This window comes from Microcebus murinus, chromosome 3 (genome assembly GCF_040939455.1).
Source record: "Microcebus murinus isolate Inina chromosome 3, M.murinus_Inina_mat1.0, whole genome shotgun sequence".
Lineage (NCBI taxonomy): Eukaryota > Metazoa > Chordata > Mammalia > Primates > Cheirogaleidae > Microcebus > Microcebus murinus.
In genome coordinates, this window is record NC_134106.1 from 38,057,982 (window position 1) to 38,072,721 (window position 14,740).

Consider the following 14,740-nt stretch of genomic DNA (forward strand, 5'->3'; position numbering starts at 1 on the left):
GGGAGATGGGTGCCCTTGTAAATGACAGCCTGTGGGAGCTTGTTCGCCCCTCCTGCCACGTGAGGACACAGACAGTACTATCTATAAGGAACAGGTCCTTGCCAGATATCAAATTTTCTGGCACCCTGATCTTCCCAGCCTCCAAATTGTGAGCAATAAATTTCTGTTGTTTATAAATTGCTCAAGCTAGGGTATTGTGTTATAGCACCCTGCGCAGACCAAGGCAAATGCGACATGCTTGCTGTTCCCTCTGCTTAGAATGCCTTCCCGTCTTCCCACTCCCCTCCTCCCCACTACTGTGTTTGTCCTTGGCTCCTTCTCATCCTTGAGGTGGGAGGGAGACCTAGGAAGAGGCCTTACTTGAGCAGGGGCGGTGAAGGCTTTGCTGCCCATACCCCTTCTCCTTAGTACTTAGATCACCTCCAAACCATCTGTTGTCTGCTTGTTCAGGGTCCCCTCATGAGCCCCGACCCCTCATGTGCCCCATCCATATTAGAACGCTCCTTTGTGGAGGCCGAGGCCTTGGCTGTCTGTTCATTGTAGGGGAGGCAGTGCCTGGCAGAGCACCTGACACTTGGTGACCACTCAGTAAATATTTGTGGAATGAATGAATGAATGAATAAAAAAGTCTGTTGATATGAACTTACCTGAGTGAAAATCCAGGGCTCCAGTTCCACAGAAGCAAAGACAAGAATCTTCAAACACTCCCCATCATTCTCCTTCCACCAGTTGAGCCCCAATCCATCTTGCTACCCCTTCCTCCCACTGCCCCTCCCTCCCTCCCTCCCTTCCTTTCCCTCCTCCTTTCAGAGGCTCACCAGCACCTGCTCTGAGCCAGCCTTGGGCTAGGTGCTGCGTGCTGGGCCCACCTTCGCACCCACCCTGCTCTCAGCTGACCTCCTCAGGGGCCCCCTCAAGTCACACCCCGCATGCATCACCCACAGGCACCCCTTCTGTGTGGGCCTTCACTGTGACTGAGCCCTGAGATCAGAACACCCTGGGAAGGAGAAATGGAGGATTTTCCAAGGCCCTCGCTGTGGCTGTGCATTTCCTATCATATCTGTCCTGCTGGAAGCCAAAGTTCTTGAAAAACATATACAGTAAGCTTTTCATAAAAGGAATGACAACCCAGCCTTGTCAGGCTTTTTGTTTGCGGCGCCAGGAGACTTGGCTGCTCATGACCCTAGACTGCTCCTTGCTTCCTCTGGGCTTCAGATTCAAACAATCATTGGGCTCTCAAGGTCCCTTCTCATTCTAAACCTCCTGGGGTTCAAGCACATGAGTCCACTCAGGTTGGGAGCAGCTGGGATGAGGTAAATGTCACCCTCCACAAGCTCATCTCACAGTGTAGACAACAAGCTTAATCCCATGGCTCCAGGACGGCAAGCTGCTGGGCCAGGGTCAGCCAGGATGGATCCCCCATTGCTGCACCTGCAAGGGAAGTCGGGTAACCGGCCTCCCAGTGAAAGGAATGCTGTCCTGTAGGACAAGGCCACAGAGGCGCCATGAGATTGTGCAGGAAAGCATGGGGTGTCGTGAAGGGCTGAGGGTCTATCAAACTTTAGGACAGAGCATAGGGAGGTAGGGGTGGGAGGAGAGACTAAGGACCTTTCCCAGCACTGTCAAGGAGTGGGGTTTCAGAGATGAGATCATGAATTGGAAGGAGTATAGGGATACACTGGCCAGAGCATAGGAAGTGGACAAAGACTTGAGCAATGTCCCTGGAGATCCCAGCAAGTGGCTGCAGTTGCCCTCCAGAGGTGTGGGGGCTTGAGGATTGGGGGGAGTGTTTGAGCCCCGGAGTAGATCTGCTGACCCAATTCTGGGGATCCTATGACCCCAGGGTCAGAAAGGAAGCCCTGCAGCATTTTCTGTTCTATTAGTCTGGTCTCCCTGCCTTCTCTGAGGTGCTGCCACTATAAGTGTGGCCTTCCAAAAATAACAGGAAAATATCTAATGCCACCATTTCCCCAGTAACAGTTAAAGATCAATCCAAGAGTTCTCCCACTAACAGGCACCCTGCAGGAGTGCTGTTTTGCACAACTTCTGAAAAGAGCTGAATGGACGGAAAAGAGATGTAAATCTCTCTCTTTCAAAATTGTTTTTTGAGAATCTGCTTTTACAGAGTTCATGAGTAAACAGCAGGAAAATAAGCTACAGCCTCAACCATATCTTGAGGACAGAGTCACATCTCCTGTGATAATCGCTTCTCCAAGGAAGGGCAGGAAACCAAGTCTTGGACTTTGACATCCTTGCAGTTTTATTATCTACCTGCCGCCGCTTTGGTTATCCACGGACAGCCATCGCTGTTTCTTCTCTCTTCAGCCCCCTTAAAATCAGCAAGCCACTTGGCCTCACCCTGGCACCCCCTTCTCTTTCTTTGGAATGCCAGGCCATCTCCCCACTCTCCCCGCCTTTCCTCTCTCTTTCACTCTGTCGTTCTATTTTTCTAAAAAGATAAAATAAACCTTTTTACTTTTATATGTCTTAATCTCTGCGTGAGAAATCCTTCTCCACCCATGCCGTGAGCACCTACTAGCCTTTCCACGCTAACAGCCACATGGTCAAAGCATCCTCTCCGTGGCCGGCTCTCCAGGCAGCTCGGGATCAGAAGGAAGTCTGCACTCCGCCTCCACCTAGTCCTTACCCCTGCCTGCCTCTGGGCAAGCGAGGCAGGACCCCCTGCTGTGCGTTCAGATTCCCGCAGCAGAGCGAGGCTACAGCAGCCACACGGGTGGCAAAGCCTCTGCAGCGGCAGCAGACAGCTTCCCTGGCAGCTGGGGAGAAGTGCTAATGAGGAGGGAGGTGTGGGGAAGGGCTGTGCCTGCCTGCGGTTGTAACAGTTTGCTCCTCTGGGCTCACGGGACCAAGGAACTCCAACAAGGAACATGCTTCTCAAGGGGAGGATGTTAGTGCTAATAAAGAATGCACGGAAGTTTGTGCCAGTCAACTTGCAGAAAGTGCCCAGTGCAAGCCTTTCTAAAGCAAAGACCCCTAGAGGGGTGCAGCGGTCTGTGCTCAACACAATGGGGACAAGCAGCCCAACCCAGAGGTCAAGTCTAGCCGTGGGGGCCACATAGACTAGAAGGCTAAGATGTGCCTCTACCACGGCTAAGGCCTCTGTGGAGGACACAGACCAGGCCCAGCCCTTCCGCAGCCCCTGTCCTTGCACCCGAGTCCAAAGCAAAAGCCCTTCTGTTAGTTTCCCAGGGAGGAAAGGGAAGCAGTAAACGCTCCAGCGCATCAAGGAGGTAACCAGCCACTGGATTGAAGAGAGGCAGGGACATAGCCTGCCCGGAGTTCAGGCTGTTCCCATCCTGCAAACTTTCCCCAGGAACAGTACACAAGGCTCTTCTTACCTGGAAGGATCCCTGGAATACAGTGCAGACACCTGCCGCTGACCCCCATCTCACACGCCTGCTCCTTGCTATGGCCTCATCTACCGGCCAGAAGGGGAGAGAAACCCTGGAGTCCTCCATCCAGGAACCAGGGCCAGCCCGGAAGAATGCAACAGCCATTAATGCTTATTCAGAAGCTACTGTGTGCACCCAGTGTCAGGCACAAAAGCACAAGGCAGCAGCGGATGCAAAGAAGAACCAAGACACAGTCCTGCCCCGGGAGAACTGTGTCTAAAACAATGAGTAGATAAAGTAGCTAATAGTAAATAAAGGCAGTGCATGAAAAGTCCTTCATGAGAGATGCTGTCCTTACAGCCAGGGACTGTGGGAAGCCAGAGCTCGATTAGCCAGCAGGTTTTGCTTCACTGAGGGGACATGGTGAGGGAGAAGATTGGAACCCACAGGGCTGAGAGGCTGAGGAGGAGAAGTTGGGGAGAAAGAGTATGTGGCAGCTCCCGGAGATAGAATAGTTGGGAAAACATAGAGATGTTCATAATTTTTTTTCTTTTAATGTGATCCACTGTTTGTAAATAGAGATGTTTAAATGGGACATAGGGGAATGTTTGGTACCTACCTACCCGTAGGTACCATGGAAAGTTCTTAACTTCCCACAAAACCTTTCATAAAAATCTCCATGACTGGCCATTGTTTGGGAGATGAATTTATGTGGAGGGCTGCTAGCAGATGGGGCCGGCTCAGAAGGCCAGAGCTGGGGTGAGCCAAGGACGTCCCGACACTCCTGGGTGACCGCAGGAAGTGGGGACTGCCTCCCTGGGAGTGGGGGGCCTGGTCAGTCAGGAAGTGGGTGCTTGGCTGAGCCTGGGACGATGGTGAGGAGAGAAGGGGGAAGGCTGTGAGGATAGGGGGACCCTTAGAAGAAAAAATATGTAAGATCATGTGAAACTGTAATAAAGCCTCAAGCCCTGGATGAGTGAAGAAATGTTTTGGGGAGGAGGGTGGGGAGGAGGGATTGAGGGGACGTAAGTCACTGACTCCAGTCTCCCCAGGCCTGTGTGTCATGAATTTCATCTGCTTATCGTCTCTCACTGAGGCTGACAAACACGCCCCTACCCCCCGACAGGTGTCCTGACTCCAGTCTCCCCTCCACTGATGTGTCCCACACACATCAACACTAGAATAATCTTTTAAAAAGTGCAGCTCCCATTGTCTCATTCACTCATATGTAAGGTCATTCACTGACCTCATCACCCACCCACCAGAATTAAGCCAAAACTCCAGAGCAGGGCATGGAGCACCCCATGACAAGGCCCTGGTTATCTTTCCCAGATCATCCACAGTCCTTTCCCTGTCACCCCTCACACCCTATCGCATTGAACCTCACACAGTTCCTCTAGCGCACCCTGCATTTGCTCACCACAGGGCCTTTGCATATGCTCCCTCCTTTGCCTGGGGTGCTTCCCCCAGCTGATTGCCAGCACCCAGGAAGCCTCCTGTGACCCTCCCTTCCTGTCACTGTCTTCCCACAGGATCTCACACCACCATTAGGCTGACACTTGCCACACTATCTTGTTGCCACTTTAATGACAGGACCAGTCATCATCTTCTTTGCAGCCCAGCACCCAGCACGGGGTCCGGCTCCTCACTGGCATTTAGAAAATGTTCACCAAATAACTGAATTTGAAACTCAAAATATCTGACATAGAAGATACCCTTGGGGGTATCTTCTGGCATAGAAGATACTCTCCTTAGGGGAGTCTGTTCAACTAAGAAAGTTCCTTCTTTCTCTGGGAACTGCCGCAGACACCAACTGGACCACGGGTAGACATCTGACCGCAGCTGGGCCAAATGGACTCCCTCTAGGAAAGTGGAATTGACTCTAGAGAAAGCGGTTTATTTCTGGACCTATATAACAGGTATACTTTGGCATCGTGTAGCATGAGTACTGCCCCATTTCAACTGGACAGCAGAGAAAGTCACTCCTTAAAGAAAGGGAAGTGACCATACGGAGGATTTCAGATGGCTTTCTGAGTCCCAATCCCAGCCCTCTCCTGAGACCATGGTTGATTTCTGCCCCTAGGTCCTGTGGCATGTCCCTGTTTACTAGTAGCCTGTCCCCTACTCCGTGTGTGAGTTTCATGGGGTTTCTGTTCCCTACACAGTCCTAGCCACACAGGACTGTGTGTGGCTTTGCATTCAGCAGAGTTGCTTGGGCTTTCTTTTCTTCAAAAAACTTTTATTTTAATAAATAAAGTATACTCGGGCAGAGATTAGACTTTAAATTGCACACACACACACAACCAGCTTTACATTAATAATTTGTGGAGCCCAGAGCAAAATGAAAATATGAGATCCTTTGTTCAAAAAGAAGTACCATTAAAGGCACTAAAATAGAAAGCTTTTTCCTTTCTTCTGCAGACTCTCTCTTGATTTTTCATAGTGTTTATTTTCTATTTAATGCCTCCCTAAGTAAAGAAAAATTAAAATTTTAAATTATTAGCATGAATTCTACCATTCATTTTTCTATTGTGCAATGCCCATATGCAGAATAACCAAAATTACACCATCTGTGTTTCTTGGCTCCTCCCAGAAGGTGCCTCAAGCTGGGCAGAAGAGGTGAGCTGAAGTTCCTCTTGGCACTGAACTGTCCAAGGGAGCACTCCACCGGGCACAAGGACAGAACTCATTTGCAGGCCAAGCGTAGAGCTCCCAAGGGTCCTGCAAGTTTGACAATGGTGGGGTTCCCCTTCCCACCAGCCACCAGACCTGTACACGGTGCCTGGGGCAGGATCTGGAAGTTGAACCGGGCATCTCCCCTTCCAGTGAGCTGACTGCCCCATAGCAGACAGGTTACCTCGGGGTTTTTAAACCTCTACACCAAGATGTGCTCAGTATCTGGTGGGCAACAGACTTACCCTCCCTCAGTTGCCTACTGAATGTGTCATGAAACTGCCAGGCAGGAACAGAGATGGCGACCCTTGTGCCTGGCCCTGAAAGTCCACAGAGCGTGCACAACCCCACTGTGGCCTTTCCTGCATGCACACCAGGCCCTGGCCAGAGGCAGAGGGCAGCAGTGTTCATTGCGTGAGGTAGGGGAAGGCGGTGTCCAGGCTACCAGGGGGCTGGAAAGTGGGTGCCCATGAACCCATCCCATGGAGGTGAGTAGGTGTTGGGAGCCAACACCATGCATGAGCCATGGCTGCAAACCTCTGGCACAGCTGGTCCATCCAGCTTCACTTACAAAACACACATCCAAAGATAAAATTAGGAATTTCAGGGCAGCAGCTACAGAGCATGAAACCCCAAGTTCTGGGTCCTTCTGAACATGGACTCCCGTGTGACTATGCCGGTCATATGCCCATGAAATTGGCCCTGTACACTTAGAGAAGACCTCTAAACCTCATTCAATAACGTAAGTTCAGATACTGAAGCTGAAACAAAAGAAGGAAATCACGCTTCACTTCACATTAGAGAAACATAGAGCACCCAGACTCACAGGCCAGGAACCCCACTCACCCCTCACCCAAGGCCAAACTAAAGAACATATGCCTTGACCTTCCTTATCCCAGACTACAGAACAGAACAGAAGGTGTGGTATGTATGGATGAACTGGAATTCAATTTCTGAGCACTAATTTGGGTTTTATGCCAAAGTTAACACTTTATAATGCATTCAGCTATTCAAAGAGTATTTAATGAAAGACATAGAACAATATCAGAGCAGCAAAGAGGAGGAAACATTAATAGTTTCCTTTACCCAAATAACTTTGACTTCTATGGCTTATCAGTTCAACACGAGCTTCACTTCCTGGAGGCTTATATAAAAAACTTTCTGTTGGCATTAGCTCCAAACAAGGCCATTCGTATTTCTGGCATCTTTTGCTGGGCTGAGAGATCCAGTCGACTTTCCAAGGTATTGGAAACCTTTATTCTCTGATTGCCGCTGTAAACCTCCACGCCTCCAGCTGCGTTCACAGCCAGGAATGTTTCTTGATCAATCTGGACCTCCACATCTTTTTGGGAAAACATCATGTATTCAGGGATGGCTTTTTGCACTGCAGCCTCTACCAGGAGGAGGTCCTGTGGTCTGCAGCGCACGATCATCACAGGCTCCAGCAGTCGGAACAGAGCCTGGAGCACGAGTTTATCCAGCAGCTCCTGGTAGATGTCTGGGTCCTCCACAATATTGCTAAGTTTCAGCTTTGCATCTTGGAGCAATTCTGAGATGAGGTCATCTCGGGCTCTCAGGACTTGCAGCCTTGCCTGATTCCTCATGGTGGACATCTGGATTTTCTTCTGCTGCTCTATCTGCTTCTCCTTCTTCTCATAGTACTCCATGATCTTCAGTCGTTGGGTTTGCACGAGGCGTCCTTTTTCAATGTTAAATTCTTCCTCAGCCTTGGCGTCTATTTCCTCTGCTTTTTCATTGGCTTCCTGCTCAATGAAAGCCATCATGTGCTTGATCTGCTTCTGTACATCGACGTCACTCAGTGCCATGGCTGCTCTCAGGAAGGGAGGTGGAGGGAGCGCTGGTGGACTCTCTGGTTCCTTTGATTTAGGGCAGAGTTTCAGGAGTGTCTTCAGAGTTCCACTCCCTCAGCTACAGAGTGCACAAGAGAGGGAGAGAGAAAGTCAGAGCCTAAAGAGAAGGGTCATGGAGACCATACATACACCCCTCATTTCACAGATGAAGAAACAGGGGCCCAGAGAGGGAAAATAAATTGTCCAAGGTCATAGTCTAGAGGAACAAAGGCTTGAACCTGGGTCTACTGAGTTCCATCCCTGCTGCGCTAGCTGTCTTTTTGTCATCAAATAATAACGAGGCACTTAGGGCAGACCTATCCAGAAGCTCTTTAGGCAGTGATGGCCTAAGATTTAGATAATACACCAACAGAGTAGAAATATAAAATTAATTCATAAATGGAAAGTGTATCCACATTTTGGGTGAAAAAGCCTGGGAAAAGTCATAAGAAACTGATGGTTAGACAGAATTCAATTCATAAGGTGCCTGGAGACAGAAGGGTTAATTGTACCTTGAGAAGATCTGGGAGGTAGGAGGAGTTGAGGGTAGTCTTTTTACTGGGGGTGGTTTGCAAAGCTGGATGTGTATCTGAATCACCTGAGGGATCTTTAAGAAACACAGCTCTCCAGGTCCCACCCCATACCTACCGAATCAGAATCTCTACCAATAGGGTCTGGGAATCCATATCTTTAAATGGCTACCTGGGATGCTCAACAAACATAGGAAAATGATGTATGAACAAAATGAAAATATCAACAAAAAGACAGAAATATAAAAATGAACCAAACAGAAAGTATGGAGCTGAAGAATGCAATTACTGAAATGGAAAACTTCACTAGAGGAGTTCAACAGCAGACTTGATCAAGCAGAAGACAGAATCAGTGAACTTAAAGACAGGTCATTTGAAATTATTCAGTTAAAGGAGTAAAAGGAAACAAAGAATGAAAAAGAGTGAAGAATGTCTAAGGAACCTACGGGACACCATCAAGAGGACAAAAATATACATTATGGGAGCCTCAAGAGGAGAAGATTGAGAGAAAAAGACAAGAAGCTGTTAAGTAAATAATGGCCCCAAACTTCCCAAAAGTAGGGAAGTAAATGGATAATCAGATTCAGGAAGTCTAATGGACTCCAACTAAGATAAACTGAAAGAACTACACATTGAGACACATTATAATTTTATCAAAAGATAAAGAATTTTGAAAGCAGCAAGAGAAAAAAGTTTTGTCACAATTAAGAGAGTTTCTGTAATATTACCAGTGGATTTCACAGCAGTTACCTTGCAGTCCAGGAAGGAATGGGATGATATACTCAAAGGGCTGAAAGAAAAAACCCTGATAACCAAGAATATTATATTTAGAAAAACTGTCCTTAAAAAATGAAAGAAAAACAAAGACTTTCCTAGATAAACAAAAGCTGAAGAAGTTCATCACTACTACACCTGTCTTACAAGAAATGCTAAAGGGAATCCCTCAATTGGAAACAAAAGGACGCAAGACAACAACTTGAAAGTAAAGTATAAAGCTCACTGGTAAAGATAAATATATTGGCAAATACAGAATACTATACTACTGTAAGAGTGGTATATAAATCACTTTTAATTCTGGTATAGAAGTTAAAAGACAAAAATATAAAAAGTAACTATAACTATAAAAATATGTTAGTGGATACATAATATAAAAAGATGTAATTCATTACATCAATAACAATGTGGTGGGGGAAAGAGTTTTTTTTACTTGACTGAAGTTAAGTTGTTATCAGGTTAAAATAAATTGCTATAATTAGAAGATATTTTATGTAAGCCCATGGTTGCCACAAAGAAAATACCTATAGAAGATACACAAAAGAAAATGAGAAAAGAATTGAAGCATGTTGCTACAAAAAAATCAGTGAAAACACAAAGACAATAAGAAAGGAAAAGGGAGACAAAAAGCTATGAGACAGAAAACAATTAATAAAATGGCAAGTCAGTCCTTCCCTATCAGTAATTACTTTAAATGTAAATAGATTAAATGCTCTAATCAAAAGACATAAAGTAGCTGAATGGATAAAACAATAAGATCTCACTATATCCTGTCTACAAGAGACTCCATTAGAGTTAAGGACATGTGTAGGCTGAAAGTAAAGGGAGGGAAAAAAGATATTCCGTACAAATAGTAACAAAAAGAGAGCAGGGGTGGCCATACTTATATCAGACAAAATAAAGTCAAAAACTGTCACAAGATACAAAGACACTATATAATGATAAAGGGTCAATTCACATATATGATAGAACAGTTATAAATATATATGTACCCAATGTCAGAGCACTCAAATATATGAAACAAAAATTGACAGACTTGAAGGAAGAAATAGCAACACAATAATAGTAGGAGATTTCAATACCCCACTTTCAGAAATGGATAGAACATTCAGACAGAAGACCAGTAAGGAAACAGTAAGGAACCAGTATTGAACCATACTATAGACCAAATGGACCTAACAGACATATACAAAACATTCCACACAACATATTCTTCTCAAGTGCACATGGAACATTCTCTAGGAGATATCACATTATGTCATAAAACAAATCTTAACAAATTTAAAAAGATCAAAATCATATGAAGTATCTTTTCCAACCATAATGGAACAAAACAAGAAAGCAACAGCAGAAAGAAAACTAGAAAAATCACAAATATGTAGAAATTAAACCACATACTCTTAAATAACCAAGAGTTAAAGAACAAATCAAAAGGAAAATTAGGAAATATCTTGAAATAAATGAAAATGAAATACAACAAACCAGAACTTATGGGATGAAGCAAAAGCAGCTCCAAGAGGGAAGTTCATAGCAGTAAACACCTACATTAAAAAGGAAGAAAGAGCTCAAATAAATTACCTAACTTTACACCTCAAAAAGTAGAAAGAGAAGAAATAACTAAGCACAAGGAAGAAAATAATAAAGATCAGAACAGAAATAAATGAAAGGGAGAGTATAAAAATAGAAAAAAAATCAATAAAACTAAGAGTTGGGTTTTTTTTTTAAAAGAAACAATGTTGACAGACCTTTAGTAGGCTAAGAAAAAAAGAAGACTCAAAATCTGAAATGAAAGAGCACACATTACAACTGATGCTATAAAAAAGGATTATAAGAGACTACTATGAACAATAATTTGTTAACAAATTGAATAACCTAGAAGAAATGCATCATTTTCTAGAAGCCTACAACCTACCAAGAATGACTCATGAAGAAACAGAAAATTTGACCAAGCCTATAAATAATAAGGAGATTGAATCAAAAATGTCCCAATGAAGAAAAGCCCAGGACCAGATGGCAATACCGGTGAATTCTACTAAATATTTAAAGAAAAATGCCAAGCCTTTTCAAGCTCCTCCAAAAAAATTGAAGAAGAGGAAACACTTCCAAACTCATTTTATGGGGCCAGCATGACCTTGGCACTAAAGCCAAAGACACTACAAGAAAAAAATTTTAAACTATAAGCCAATATCCCTGATGACTATAGATACAAAAATCCTCTACAAAATACTAACAAACTGAATTCAATAGTCTGTTAAAAGGATCCCATGACCAGGTGAAATTTATCCCTGGAATACAAGGATAGTCTGACACATGAAAATCAGTGTGATGTGCCACATTAACAGAATGAAGGATAAAAATCACACGATTATCTCAATAGATATCAAGAAAACATTTGACAAAATTCAACACCTTTTCATGATAAAAACTAAGAATAGAAGGAAGTTGTCTCACTATAATAAAGACTATTTATGAACAGTCCATAGCTGACATCATACTCGATGATGAAAAACTGAAAGTCTTTCCTATAAGATCAGCAGCAGGATAAGGATGCTCACTTTGGACACTTCTATTCAAAATAGTATTGGATGTCCTAGGTAGAGCAATTAAGCAAGAAATAATTATAAATAAAGGGCATCCAAATTGGAAAGGAACAAGTAAAATTATCTCTGTCTTCAGATCACATGATCCTATATGCAGAGGACCCTAAAAATTCCACATACAAAAAAACTGTTAGAATGAATAAATTCAGCGAGTTTGCAGGATTCAAAACAACATACAAAAATTAGTTGTTTCTATATACTTACAACGAACAATCTGAAAAGGAAATTAAGAAAATAATCCCATTGACGATAATATCAAAAAATACTTAGAAATAAACTTAACCAGGAGATGAAAGATTTGTGCACTGAAAACTATAAAACATTGCTGAGAGAAATTAAAGACACAATTAAATGGACATCCCACCTTCACAGATTGGAAGACCTAATATTGCTAAAATGTCCATACTAACCAAAATGATCTACAGATTCAGTGTAATCCCTGTTGAAATCCCAATAGTAATCTTTGCAGAAATAGGAAAAAAAGAAATCCTTATATTCATGTGGAATCACAAAGGACTCCAAATAGCCAAAACAATCTTGAGAAAGAATAACAGAGCTAGAGTTCTCACACTTCCTGACTTCAAAACATATTACAAAGCTAAAGTAATCAAAACAGTATGTATTGGCATAAGGGCAGACATATAAAGCATTGAAACAGAATGGAAAGCCCAGAAATAAACCCTACATTTGCAGCCAAATGATTTTCAACAAGGGTGCCAAGACAACACAATGGGGAAAGGATAATCTCTTCAATGAATGGAGTTGTTAAAACTGGATGTCCATGTGCAAAAGAATGAAATTTGATCCTTATCTTAGACATACACAAAAATCAACTTAAAATTGATTAAAGACTTAAACATAAGGCCTGAAACTATAAAACTCTTGGAAGAAAACATAGGTGAAAAGTTTCATAACATTGGTCTTGGTGATGATTTCTTGGATATGACACCAAAAGAATAGACAATAAAAGCAAAAATAGACAAATGGGATTACATCAAATTAAAATGTTTCTGTGCAGCAAAGCAAATAATCAACAGAGTGAAAGGGCAACCTATGGAATGGAAAAAATATTTGCAAACCATGTATCTCATAAGGAATTCATATCTGAAATATATAAAGAACTCTTACATCTCAATAGCAAAACAACAACAACAACAACAAAACACCCAAAGTAGTTGATTAAGAAATGGGCAAAGGACCTGAGTGGACACTTCCCCCCCCAAATCAAACAAATGGCCAAGAGGTACACGAAAAGATGCTCAACATCAGTAATCATCAGGGAAATGCAGATCAAAAGCACAATGAGACATCACCTCACACTTCACACCAGCCATTATAAAGAAAAAGGAAAGAAAAAGAAAATAAGTGTTGGCAAAGATGTACAGAAACTGGAACCCCTGTGTGCTGTTAGTGGGAATGTAGAATGGTGCAGTCACTACGGAACACAGTATGGAGCAGGCGTCCTTAAACTACGGCCCGCGGGCCACGTGCGACCCTCCGAGGACATTTATCTGGCCCACCAGGTGTTTTTGCCACCGCTGCCTGTCCTGCTTAGCAGCCGACTCATCCCGGGCCCACAGTGCGCGTGTGTGGAATGTGCACTGCACTCTCCAACACCCCTCCAACGGTCTGAGGGACAGTGAACTGGCCCCCTGTTTAAAAAGTTTGAGGACCCCTGGTCCTCAAAAAGTTAAAAACAGAAGAACCATATGATCCAGCAATCTTACTTCTGGATATTTACCCAAAAGAATTGAAAACAGGATTTCAAAGAGATATTTGCACACCATTCATTGCAGCATTATACACAATAGCTAAGAGGTAGAAACAACCTAATGTTCATTGATGAATGATGAATAAAGAAAATATGGCATATGCATAAAACAATATTATTCAGCCTTTAAAAGGAAGAAAATCCTGTCACATTTTGCATCATAGATGAACCTCGAGGACTTTATTCTAAGTGAAATAAGCCAGTCACAGAAGGATAAATACCGCATGATTCCACTTACATGGGTTATCTAAAGTACTCAAACTGAGAAGGGGAAAATAGAATGATGGTCACCAGGGCCTGGGGGAAGGGGAAATGGGGGTTGCTTTCAATGGGTGTGCAGTTTCAGTCATGCAAGATGAAAAAGTTCCAGAGATTTGTTGTATAATAATATGCATGTAGTTCACAATACTCGACTGTACATTTAACAACTTACAAGGGTAGATGTCACATTATGTGTTTTGGGGGACCATACACACACACACACACACACACACACAAAAGGATGTCCCAGAAAGAGGTATCACTGAATGAGCTTAGTGGAAAAACAGCCCAGTGTTTGTGACAAAGGCCAAGCCCCTGGGTTCAACCTTATAAACTGTCATTGGAAGTTAAAAGGAAAATTCATTAGCTCATCTACTCCCCATTATTTAATGATGTACTCTTTTAAAAACTGTGTTTTTGTAAAGAGAGGAAAACAATCTCTGCTCCTAAATAAGACAAGTCAATTAATGATTTTAAAAGACTGGCACCTGAGTAACCGTGCTGGTCACCGGCTTTGGGAGCCACCATCAATGAAAGCAGAAAGGATGCAAGATCCAGGAAGCTCCAGGACATGTGTGTGGAGGAAAAAACATACCAGAGAACACTCACCAGTCCCTTGCCAAGGGCCAGCCTCTGCTCCGGCGCCGGGAGTCTGCACGCAGAATGTGGAACTTGGAAAGCACTCTGGAACCTGGCACTCTTGTTTCCCTCTTTGTCCAGACGACCCTCGCAGGCTGACCAGGCAGCGTGAATCCAAAGAGCCAGGCTGTCACTGGGGAAGGCTGGCCAAGTCTGCCATGAGGAGGCCAACAGGGATTTCCTTGGCAGCCGAGCCGTGGCCGGGGCTGTCCTGGCACACTTAGAATCTCAATTAAGTTGGCACACGGTGGGCTTCAGCTCTGGGGTGGGCTCATCTCAGCAGATATGT

The 14,740-nt window shown here is 44.0% G+C and overlaps 1 protein-coding gene across 1 annotated transcript; it reads right to left on the reverse strand.

Moving 5' to 3' along the window:
- Positions 1 to 7,040: 7,040 nt before the first annotated feature.
- On the reverse strand, positions 7,041 to 14,470 carry ATP6V1E2 (ATPase H+ transporting V1 subunit E2). The gene is made up of 2 exons (XM_012756844.2): positions 14,422 to 14,470; positions 7,041 to 7,955 (listed from the first exon to the last, which is right to left on the reverse strand). The coding sequence occupies exon 2, from the start codon at positions 7,850 to 7,852 to the stop codon at positions 7,172 to 7,174; it is 681 nt and encodes a 226-aa protein (XP_012612298.1). The 5' UTR covers positions 7,853 to 7,955; positions 14,422 to 14,470; the 3' UTR covers positions 7,041 to 7,171.
- Between the last annotated feature and the right edge of the window lie 270 nt (positions 14,471 to 14,740).

Excerpts from the sequence above, each read along its gene's own strand:
- ATP6V1E2 (XM_012756844.2), bottom strand. The coding sequence starts at position 7,852 with ATGGCACTGAGTGACGTCGATGTACAGAAGCAGATCAAGCACATGATG.